This window comes from Phacochoerus africanus, chromosome 10 (genome assembly GCF_016906955.1).
Source record: "Phacochoerus africanus isolate WHEZ1 chromosome 10, ROS_Pafr_v1, whole genome shotgun sequence".
Taxonomy (NCBI): domain Eukaryota; kingdom Metazoa; phylum Chordata; class Mammalia; order Artiodactyla; family Suidae; genus Phacochoerus; species Phacochoerus africanus.
Genome location: NC_062553.1, coordinates 31169218 through 31181914, shown reverse-complemented (window position 1 = coordinate 31181914; position 12697 = coordinate 31169218). Strand labels below are relative to the sequence as shown.

General features: G+C 35.7%; 1 protein-coding gene across 8 annotated transcripts in view; it reads right to left on the bottom strand.

Moving 5' to 3' along the window:
- N4BP2 (NEDD4 binding protein 2) overlaps positions 1–12697 on the bottom strand; it is a 75975-nt gene that overhangs the window by 61076 nt on the left and 2202 nt on the right. For 6 of the 8 annotated variants that reach the window (XM_047798398.1, XM_047798399.1, XM_047798391.1 and 3 more), the window contains exons 2-3: positions 2730–2812; positions 730–1069 (exon numbers count right to left, since the gene is read on the bottom strand). The exons of 1 other annotated variant lie outside the window; for it this stretch is intronic. In XM_047798398.1, the coding sequence (XP_047654354.1) occupies positions 730–955 (226 nt within the window). In that variant the 5' untranslated portion in view covers positions 956–1069; positions 2730–2812. Of the gene's footprint in view, positions 1–729; positions 1070–2729; positions 2813–12697 lie in introns of those variants that run through there. One more of the 8 variants, XM_047798393.1, reaches the window with a different exon arrangement.

The window sequence follows — 12697 nt, the reverse complement described above, 5'->3', positions numbered from 1 at the left end:
TATATGGAAGTTCCCAGGCTAGGGGTCGAATCGGAGCTACAGCTGCCGGCCTGCACTACAGCCACAGCAACTCGAAACCACTCTACTCTTAATTGGCTCTCATTTTCACAGTTACAATTACCTTTTCAGTCAAATATTTACTGAGATCCTATGATGATCACTTGCTATTTGAGAGGGTAGGTGGCTAGAGATGCAGCAGTAAAACCAAACAGTTTTTTAAATCCCTGTCATTATGGAGCTTATATTTCTAGGTCAAGTGTTCTCAACTGAGAATGATTTTGCCCCCCAGGGGACACATGAAGATATACAGAGGCATTTTTAACTGTCACACTGGGATGAGGGGGAGGAATATGCTACTGGCATTTAGTGGGTACAGGCCAGAGACGTTGAACATCCTACAATGCACAGGAAAGCTACTCACAACAGAATTATCCGGTCAAAACGTCAATAGTGCCAACCTGTTCTAGAGGGAAGATAAAAAGAAATAAAGAATATGATATCTACATATATCTTACATCTAGAACTGTACATTTCTTAAAAGCAGAAACTATGCTTTATTCTTCTTCATATCCCTCATAATACCAAACTTAGTACTTTGCCCATAGCAGATACTCAAAAAAGTGATGAATAAAATAGAAATAAGGTATATTCTATATTACTACTGGTCACGGCATAGTACTTGAAATCTCCTTATAAGATGTAAAGGGTTCAAACTAAACTTTTTCTCACCTTTGAAATCACATTCAGAAAGCATCAAATACACTACATCAGGATCCAGATCAGAAAACATCTCTGAGATACTGGTGAAGAGTTCTTCCTGATCAACTTTTGTCTCATACATGGAAGGAAGAGTAGTGGTTGGCTCCTCATGACTAGCAACACTGGATACAACTTCCTTAGAGTTTGCAGTCTTCCGAAAAGGATTTCCCCCAAGATTTTTCCTTCTCCTTGGCATTCTGACTTCCACAACTAAAATGTTTCCCTTTTCTTATTTAAGATGTTTGATATTTAAGTCATACCTCAAAGAAAAGAGTGTTAAATATCTTGCACAATCCAGCAGTAATAGGACCTAAAATAGAAAGCAAGTTGAAACACTCAGACTATACAGTATATTTCTATGTCTAAGATTGGAATGATATCTTTATTTAACTTTAAGAAAATACCATCAACTCTGGTGGCAGCAAAGCCAAAAAGCAGTCAAACAATTTCTCTCTCCAAAATACTCAAGTTTTGCCAGGATTGAACATGTTAAAGATATTAACGAATGTAATATATTTTCAGAACAGTGAGCACACTGCTTTAATACAATTAAATCACTTGAAAAAAAAAACAGTATTCACAACAAAAAGGCCTACTGAACACCTATTTGGATGTCCAAAAGGCATCATAAAGTTAACATGTCCAAAACTGAGCTCCTGATCGCCTCTAGCACACCTGTTCTTCGTAGTCTTTCCCATCTTAACCCCTGCAACTCTATCCTTCCAATTGTTCAGGTCAAAAACCTTGGAATCATTCTTGACTCTACTCATTTCTCATCCCACTTGCAATCGGTAGGCCAATTTATCAACTTAACCCTCAAATAATCCAGGATGTGATCATTCCTCACTCTCTCCACTGCTACCTGGATTAGTGTAACCAACCTCCCTGCTTTCACCTTTGCCCCCTCAGTCTATATATATATAGCACAACAACTAGAGTGACTTGGTTAAACCACAGGTCAGACCATGCCTCTCTCCTGCTAAACTATCCACTAGTTTCCCCTCTCACACAAGGTAAAAGCCAGAGCCCTTAAAAAGGCCTATAACCCAGACAGTTGTCACTTTGGTACTGTCACCGCTAATCCCCTTTCCCTCAATCATGTCACTCCAGCCATATTTCACCTCCTTGTTCTTCTCATACCAGCCATGCCCCCATCTTGAAATCTTTACATTTGGTCCCTTCTACCTAAACTATTGTTCTCCCAGGTATCTATAAGATTTATTTCTTCACTACCTTCCTATCATAACCCAACTGTTATCTTCTCAGGAAGTCAGTCACCCAACATCACTCATTCCTCTTTCCTTACTTGAATTTTCTCCATAAGACTCATCTTCTAACATAGTATATGTCTTACCCATTTGTTTTATTCATTGTATTTACTACCCACATTCTGGTGGAGTGTAAGCTCCACTAGGGCAGAGACAAATTGATCTGGAGAACTCTTAACAATCTACTTGCTTTCTCTGCTTGGATCTATGTAATAAACAAGTCAAATGGAAAATATTCAACACCAAATGTCTGATATTTTCTCTAAAATGTGCTCTAACCATCTGGTCTGTCTACTGTAATCTTTCACCTATATTCCTATCTCCTAAATGGTCTCCCTACTTCCACCCTTGTCCCCTACAGTCTATTTTCAGCACACCAGCAAGAATGATCTACATACAAGATAAGTCAGAATGGATCAGGGTCTGCTTTAAATCCTTAAGTAGCTCTCCATGTCACTCAGAGTAAAAGCTAAAGTTCTTACTATGGCCCACCTCCCTGCTGGCCTCTGATATACTTGTCCTCAAAATATGTGCATTGCTAACCCTCTCACGCCTTCAAATCTTTGTTAAGTGTCATATTCAATGATTTTTTCCCTTGATTACCCAATTTAAAATCATATCCCCCACTTTTTCTGCCCCAATCTCCCTTTCCTGCTAACTACCCATTGTCTTTAACATCTTCTAACATACTATAAAATTTACCTTTTAATTAAATTTATTGTGTCATATATCTCTCCATCTTCCAGAACTGCAATGTCAATATGGCAGCCATCAGCCACATGTGCCTATTTAAATTTAAATTAATTAAAATTAAATAAAATTACATTTTGTATATTAATATCAGATAAAGTAGAGTTCAGAGCAAAAAAAAAAAAACAAAACCCACCAGAGACAGAGAAGGACATTATACATTCATAAAGGATCAGTCTACCAAGAAGATGTAATAACCCTAAATGTATATGCACCAAACAACAGAGCCACTAAATAAGTGAAGCAAAAACTGATAAAACTGAAAGGAGAGACAAGTCCACAAGTACAGTCAGAAACTTCAATGCCCCCTCTCAAAAAATGATAGAGTAAGGAGAGAGAAAATCAACAAGGATACAGAAAAACTCAATACCAACATCCATTAAGGATCTAATCAACATTTACAGAACATCCCACTCAACAACAGCAGAATACATATTCTTTTCAAGTACCCACAGAACATATACCAAAACAGACCATATCCTAGGCTATAAAACAAACCTTAACAAACTTAAAAGAACTGAAATCATACCAAGCATGTTCTCTGACCACATTGAGATCAAATGAGAAATCAGTAACAAAAACATAATAAAATCTCCAAATATCACAATAGGATATAAGCAATATTCTAAATAATCCATGGGTCAAGAGGAAGTCTCAAGGAAAATTTTAAAACACACAGAAAAGAATGAAAATGAAAATATACCATATCAAAATTTGTAGGACACAGCTAAAGCAGCAATGGCAGATATTTATAGCAAATTTATAACTAAATGCATACATTAGAAAAGAGGAAAAGTCTCAAATCAATAATCTAAGCTCCTACCAAAAGAAACTAAAAAAAAACAAGAGCAAAATAAACCCTAAGCCAATAGAAGGGAAGGAATAACAAAAATCAGAGCAGAAATGAATAAAACTGAAAACAGAGAAAAAATGGATAATAATCAGTGAAACAAATTGATGTTGGTTGAAAACCAATAAAATTATCAAGCCTCTAGCAAGGCTGACAAACAAAAAAGAAGAAACAAATTACTAATATCAGGAATGAAAAAAGGGTTATCACTACAGTCCCTGCAGACATCAAAAGACTAATAATAATACCATGATCAAATATACATGCAAAAGTTTGACATCTTATATGACATAAACTGATTTCTCAAAATCCGCAAATTATCACAACTCACCCAAAAGAAAATAGATAAAAGTCCTATGATTTTTAATGAAATTTAATTCAAAGTTTTCAAATTCCCCCATAAAAAATAAATTCCAGGCCAAATACCTTCAATGGAGAAGTCCACCAAACATTTCTAAGAAAAATTAACCAGTTCTATATAATCTCTTCCAAAAATAGAAAGGGGAACACTTCCTAATTCATTTTATTAAGCTTGTGTTGTTATCTTCTTACCAAAATCAAAGCCAAAATCAGACAGAAACCTACTACTAGCCAATATCCCTAGTGATACAGACATAAAAATCCCTAATAAAATATTACAAATAGAATTCAGCAATTTATTTAAAAAGAATTATACACCATGATTAAGTGAGGTTTATTCCAGCAATGAAAGGTTGGTTCAATACTCAAAAATCAGTAAAAACCCACCATATTAACAGGCTAATGAAGAAAAATCACAATCATATCAGTGAATGAAGGAAAAAAATGACAAAATTCAATACCCATTAATGATAAAAACTACCAGAAAAATAGAAATATAAGAGAACTTCTTCAATTTGATTAAGAGCATCTATAAAAACCCTACAGATAGCATTTTATTTAATAGTAAAATACTATGTTTTCCTCCTAAGACTGAAAACAAAGCAAGGATGTCACTCTCATCACTCTTAATAAACATAATGCTGGAAGTTCTAACCTGGGAAGTAAAGCAAGATAAGGAAATAAAAGACACACTGATTCAAAAGAAAAAAGAATAGTCCTTATTTGTAGATAACATCGTTGTCTATGTTAAAAGCCCCAAGGAAATGACAAAATTCCAACATATAAATTCAGCAAAGTGCAGGATACAAGATAAACACACAAAAGCAACTGTATTTATATACTCTGCCAGTGAATATGTGGACACTGTAATTAAAAATACAATATGATTTACAAATGTTCAGAAAAATGAAATATTCTGGTATAAATCTATCAAACTATATACAGGACTTGTAAACTGAAAATACAAAATAACGATGAAAAATATCAAAGATGTAGATGAATGGAAAGACAGTATATATTCATGGGCTTTTGGACTCAACAGAGTCAACTCTGGACTCAGCAGAGTAAATATGTCAATTCCCCCCAAACTGATATACTGATTTAACACAATTCCTATTAAAACCCCAGCAAGATTATTTGTGGATATGCACAAGATTATTCTTAAATCTAATGGAGGGAGAAAGGAAATAGAATAGCTAAAACAATTTTGAAAGAAAATAGAAAGGAATCAGTCAACTCAATTTTAAGACTTGTTATAAAGCTACATTGATCAATTCCATATGGTATCAGTGAAGAGACATACAGTTCTGACAAAAGATTACAGACCTAGAAGAGAAAACCCAAAAATAGACCAACATGAATATGCCCAACTGATCCTTTTTTTTTTTTTTAGAGCTGTACCTGCAGTATATGAAAGTCCCCAAGGTAGGGGCTGAATTGGGGCTACAGATGCTGGTCTATGCCACAGCCACAGCAATGCCAGATCCAAGCCAAATCTGCAACCTCTAACACAGCTCACGGCAACACCGGATCCCTAATCCACTAAGCAAGGCCAGGGATCAAAACCTGCATCCTTGTGGATACTAGTCACATGGGAATTCCCCCAGCTGACTTCTGACAAAAGTCAGAAAGCAATTCAATGGAGAAAATACAGTCTTTTCAACAAGTGGAACTGGAATAAGGAGACATCCACAGATAAAAAAATAAACCTTGACCTAAGTCTCACACTTAAAAAAAAAAAAACCTTCAAAATTGATCAAGGACTTAAATCCCTAAAACCATAAAACTTTTGGGAAAAAAAAAAAAGAAGAAAATCTTCAGGTTCTAGCACTAGGCAAAACCACCAAAGCTATGATTCATAAAATGAAAAACTGATAAATTGTACTTCATCAAATTTAAAACTTTTGCTCTGTTATGAAGAACCTTGTTAAGAGGATGAAAAGACAAGCTAGAGACTGAGAGAAAATATTTGCATGCTATGTATCTGACGAAGACTAGTATCTAAAATATATAAAGAACTTTATCAAAACTCAACAGTATATCCTGCTGTATAGCAGTGGCAACTATGTCTAGTCACTTATGATGGAGCATTAAAATGGGAGAAAGAGAATGCATATATGTGTGTGTGTGTGTGTGTGTGTGTGTGTGTGTGTGTGTGTGTGTGTGAGACTGGGTCACCTTGCTGTACAGTAGGAAATTGACAGAACACTGTAAACCAGGTATGATGGAAAAAATAAAAATCATTATGTAAAAAAAACTCAACAGTAAAAACAAAACCAAATAACTAGAAAATGGGCAGCCAACAATAACAAAAATACACCAAAAGGATGTACAGATGACAAATAGGCACCTAAGATATTCAACATCATTAGCCATTAAGTAAATGCAATTTAAAACTACAATAAGGGAGTTCCATGGTGACCTAGCAGTTAAGAACTCAGCAAGCTGGCATTGTCACTTCTGTGGCTTGGATTACTGCTGTGGCTAGGATTTGGCCCCTGGCCTGGGAAATTGCACATGCCTTAAGAGCAGCCAAAAATAAATAAATAAATAAACCACAAACTACAAGATTTACTTACACATCTATCAAGTGGGCTAACATAAAATCTAATGATACCACCAAATCCTAGGAAGGATGCGGAGAAACGGGAAGGCTCATAAACTGCTGATAGGAATGTAAAATGGTAAAGCCACTCTAGACAAAAGTCAGACAGTTTCTTAAACTAAACCTACACCTACCATACAATTAAGCATCTCTAAGAAATGAAAAGTTATGTTCACTCAAAAACCTATACACGAATGTCTATAGCTGCTTTATTCATTATAACCAAGAAAACAATTCAGATATCCTTCAATAGGTAAAGAGTTGAACAAACTACAATAGTTCCATTCCATGAAAAGCAATAAAAAGAAACTTACTATTGATACAGAAGACCTGGATGAAATTCCAGAGAATTACACTGAGTGAAAAAAGTCAATCCCCAAAAGCTATGCATTGAATGATCCCTGAAATAAAAAAATTATAGAGGAGTTCCCGTCATGGCACAGTGGAAACGAATCCGATAGGAACATGAGGTTTCAGGTTCGATCCCTGGCCTCACTCAGTGGGTTGGGGATCCAGCGTTGCTGTGAGCTGTGGTGTAGGTCACAGATGAGGCTCAGATCCAGCATTGCTGTGGCTAGGTATAGGCCGGCAGCAACAGCTCCAATTAGACCCCCAGCCTGGGAAGCTCCATATGCAGCAAGTGCGGCCCTCAAAAGACAAAAGACAAAAAAAAACTTTAATTTTTAAAAATTAAAAAAATTTTAAAAATTAAATTAAAAAATTATAGAGAGAACAGATTAGGAGTTGCCAACGGATAAAGAGGAACAGTGAGTGTGGCTATAAAAAGGCTAACTTGAAAGATCCTTGTGATGAAAATATTCTGTACCTTGCTTGACTGTATTAATGTCAACATCCTGGTTGTGATTGATACCATACTACAGTTTTGCAAACATGTTTCTTCACAACCGCATGTAAATATACAATCTCAAAAGTTTAATTCTGGAAAAAGCATGTAAAATTTAAAATTCAGTTCCTCGGTCAACTAGTCACATTTTAAGTGCTCAACAGATACATGCGGTTAAATTTTGCACAAACAGTGAATTTTTCCATAAATGCAATAAGTTCTATTGGACAGGACCGGTCTAGAATGAACAGAAGTTCCATGAAGCAAGTGACTATCCCATTTTAAGAAGTTAAGAAGCTTTATATACAAAAAAGTACAAATTGAAGGTCATAAAGAAAAAGAAACACTAACACATCTTGCTGCATTTAAATGTAAAATACCTGTATATCAAAGAAAAATTTAGGGGAGAAGTTCCTTTTGTTCCTTAGCGGGTTAAGAACCCAACTAGTCTCCATAAGGATGAAGGTTCAATCCCTGGATTTTTGCTCAGTGGGTTAAGGATCTGGCGTTGCTGCAAGCTGCAGTGTAGGTCACAAATGCAGCTTCGATCTGGTGTTGCTATGGCTGTGGTGTAGGATGGCAGCTGCAACTCCAATTTGACCCCTAGCCTGGGAATTTCCACATGCCACAGGTGTGGCCATAAAGAGAAAAAAAAAAAAAATTTAGGGTAAAACAGGTATAACATATGGCAACTGTTTTTAACTTTTTTCCTTCCATTCTTTCTTAAACAGAAATTTGCATCCTGCCACTACACTAAAATTGCTCCTATCTAAATCACTTCTCACCTACATGTCAATGATAAAAGTCAAAGATAAATGGTCTAATCCACAGGAAATATACAGCAATTCTAAGTTTGCATTTAACCAATAAAACCCTTCTCTCTGTCAACTCTTAGCACAAAGCTCCCACCCCAGGCCACCAACAAACACAGAGAAGGAGGAAGAAAATGGAGAGAAAAAACAGTAAGGACACATAAGATCTGAGCCATGTAATAAGCATAACGACTTAGTATCTATATAACACTGGACCCAATAACCACAGAATACACTTTATTTTCAAGTACACATGGAATTATACTAGAAATCAGTAGCAAAAATATAATTAGAAAACCCAATTTGAAAATTAAAAAAAATCTATACAAAGAGCTCATTGCATTAAAATTAATTTTGTTATTAATATTAATTAGAAAATATTTTAACAAAATAAAACTATTACATATCCATACTTGTAAAACACAATTAAAGGCATGCATAGAAAGTATACAAATACACATATTAGAAAAAGAAGAAAAGCTTTAAAAAAAAAATGATCTAAGCATCCAACAGTTGGGAAAAAAAATCAAATATAAAGAAATTAGAAGGAAGTAATAAAGAGAAAATAGAAAACAACTACACAATAAGAAGGATCAACAAAGTCATTAATTTTCATTAAGACCATTCAATGGGAAAAAACAGTTTTTTCAACCAGTGGTGCTAGGACAACTTGGATATCCACATGCAAAAGAAATAAGCTGGACCCCTATCTCACACCATATACAAAAATTAATTCAAAATGAATTGAAGAAGTTCCCATTGTGGTGCAGCAGAAACGAATCCTACTAGACCATGAGGTTGCAGGCTCAATCCCTGGCCTTGCTCAGTGGGTTAAAGATCTGGTGTTTCCATGAGTTGTGGTGTAGGTTGCAGACACGGTTTGGCTCCTGCATTGCTGTGGCTGTGGCGTAGGCCTGCAGCTGTAGCTCCAATTTGACCCCAGCCTGGGAACCTCCATATGCTGCAAATGTGGCCCTAAAAAGACCAAAAAAAAGAAAAAAAAAATGGATCGAAGACCTAAATGTAAGAGCTAAAACTGTAAAAGTCTTAGAAGAAAACATAGGCATATTATCTTTGTGACCTTGGTTTAGGCAATAGGGTTTCTTAGGACACCAAAAGTGTAAGCGACAAAAGAGAAAAAAAGAAAAAGAGATAAATTCATTAAGATTAAAAAGAAAAATACTTCAAGGGACACCATCAAGAAAGTGAAAAGACAACCCGAAGAATGGGAGAAAATACTTCATATTTAATAAAGGACTTGTACCTAGAATTATAAAGAACTCTTACAGCTCAAAATTACAGACAAGTAACCCTTAAATGTTAAAATGGGCATAGGATCCAAATTGACATTTCTTCAAAAGAAAATATACAAATGCCAATAGGCACATGGTCAGCATTAGTTATCAGGGAAATGCAAGTTAAATCCACAATGAGATACCATTAGGATGGCCATAGTCAAAAAGAGGGACAATAACAGGTGTTGGTGAGGATGTAGAGAGATGGGAAGCCCCACACGATGCTGATGGAAACTGAAAATGATGCAGCCACTTTGGAAAACAGTCTGGCAGTTCCTCAGAAGGTTAAAACAAAGAGTTACCATATGATCTGAATATACATTGAACTCAGAACAGGCAAGATCTGCTGAATGATTAGACATGAGGTGTGAGGAAAAGAGGCAAAAATGACTTCTTTTTTCCGGCCTCAGCAACTGGAAATTGCTATTGCTGAGGTTGAGAGGATGGCAGTCTGAAATGCACAAACACCCCCCACCACTGGATATCAAATCTTCTTGACTTACTCCTTATAAGACTTTACTCATGGCACTTTTGTAGTAAGGCTTTCTCTAACCAACCAGCATAAAATTATGTGTACACACAGAGTTCTCTTCATCTCCTCCTTCACTAATTTTTGGCTACAAAGCAATTATCACTCTATAATTTAGGTGTCTATTTTGTTTAATGTCTCTATACCCTGACATTGAAAAGTAAACTCTTTGAAAACAAATGTTTTTGTCAATTCTGTTCACTCCTGGGCTGCCATTACTAATCTAAGCAGTAATAAGTACCAAAATTAAATACTAATACTAAAACAATGTCTACCACATAATAAGCGCTCAATAAATTTCTGCTGGCTAAATAAAGGATTAAAGCAGGGAAAAAGAACCAAGAAGAACAAGAAAGCAGTTAAGTACAGAATTCTAAAAGAAACAGAAATAGTAAATATCTAACCCCATTAATAAAACCAAATTAAAGGACAAAGAATTAAAACATTGTTAATATTGCCTGTTAAGTAAAAAGTAATTTTTAATGATATTACCCAGTGTTGACAAAGCTATAGTAAAACAAAAATTCTCATATATTATGATGAGCATAAACTGGTACAACCTTTCTGAAAAGCAAAATGGCACACACAACGTACCAAGAAACTTTAGGTTACTTATGTTTTTTGACACACGATTCTACTTCTAGGAATACATCATAAAAAGAAAAATCAGAGGATTTACATAAGTATTTATATAGAGATGTTCAAAATACCCTAACTTTTTACAAATGAAAATTTGAAAACAACTAAATACTTGATGAGAAAGGAATGATAAAATAATTTCTGGTGATGGTAAATATAATGTATTAAATACTTAACATATGCCAGCCAGAAAGTTAAGATCATGATTTTACTTAATTCTTAAAACCATAAGTAATGTTATGCCTATTTTGCAAATAACAGAACTAAGGACTAGAAAAAGTAAGTATGAGGCTCAAGGTTCCTAAGTGGCAAAACCGTGATCTGCACCAGGTTTGTTAGGCTCCACTAAATATAAATCCCTATAGATTCAAAGGATGAAATTTTATACAGCTGTTAAAGATTATATTTTGGATAATATTTAACTGTAGTTCTTTTTTAAACTGTTAACATTAACGAAACTAAATATAATTTTTACAGACGCCTAAATGGAACTAGACTATATTAGACTGGAAAGGAAATCCTGGGTAATGGTAACTTTAACTATTACTCTTTTTTCTTTCTTTTTTTCTTTTGCTTTTTTTTTTTTGCTTTTTAGACCCGCACCCGCAGCATATGAAGTTCCCAGGTCAAATCAGAGCTGCAACCTCCGGCATATGCTATAGTCACAGCAACTCCAGATCCCAGCTGTGTCTGCGACCTATACCACAGCTCACCACAAGGCCTGATCCTTAATCCACTGAGCAAAGCCAGGGATGGAAGCTGCATCCTCATGATACTAGTTGGGTTTATAACCCGCTGAGCCACAATGGGAACTCCCACTACTGCTTTTCTTAAATACTTTTTGATATACTACTTTTATAGTTTCCAAATAACCTATAATATATACTTTTTTTTTTAAGGGGAGAAAACAATCACTACTACCAATTAAAGCTGAATCTTGGACTTCCTTATATACTTCCTCCAGCTTGCAAACTATATATCCCTTCAACCCTTTTTTCCACTCTGTCTACCTATATGGAAAAAGATCTAAACATATAGGCAGTTTAAGCATCCAACCAGTATTAGTACAGGGAAGAAACACTTTTTTTTTTTTTGTCTTTTTGCCATTTCTTGGGCTGCTCCCACGGCATGTGGAGGTTCCCAGGCTAGGGGTCCAGTCGGAGCTGTAGCCCCCAGCCTAAGCCAGAGCCACAGCAATGCGGGATCCGAGCCACGTCTGCAACCTACACCACAGCTCTCGGCAATGCCGGATCGTTAACCCGCTGAGCAAGGGCAGGGACTGAACCCACAACCTCATGGTTCCTAGTCAGATTCGTTAACTACTGCGCCACAACGGGAACTCCAGGAAAGAAACATATACAGCTGACACTATGTCACAGGTGCTTTGTATATCCAGTGCATTTCAATCCCAGTTATTTCTCTTAAGCTATATTCACATTTAACTTTTTTCCCCCTTTTTCAGCCACACCTGCAGCATATGAAAGTTCCTGGCCCAGGGACTGAATCCAAGCTGCATCTTCGACCTATGCCACCGCTGCAGCAATGCTGGATCCTTATCCCAGTGCACCACAGTGGGAACTCTTCACATTTAACTTTTATCACCTGATCTTACATATCTTCCTCTTTCTATAAAGAGGGCTTTACTGATACTAGTTTAAACAAGGTTGTGTAGCTTTACATACATACCTGACCTAAATATTCTAAAAGGATATGGGAAATAAGGATGGGTAAGAAAGTTTGACATATTATGGAGAAATATGAAAGGACTGGTTCTCAAATGAAGAACCTAAAAACAAATAATACAATTTGTTATTAATGATGACCATGAATATATAAATTTCATATACACACTTCCCAATCTCTTCTACCTCTATTATTTAATTTTAACCTGAGAGAACCTAACCAATACATACTTGCTCACAGATTATCATCGAAATATTTCAGCATGGTAAGCAGAGGTCTTATCAAGTCTCGTTGTTTGTTTTT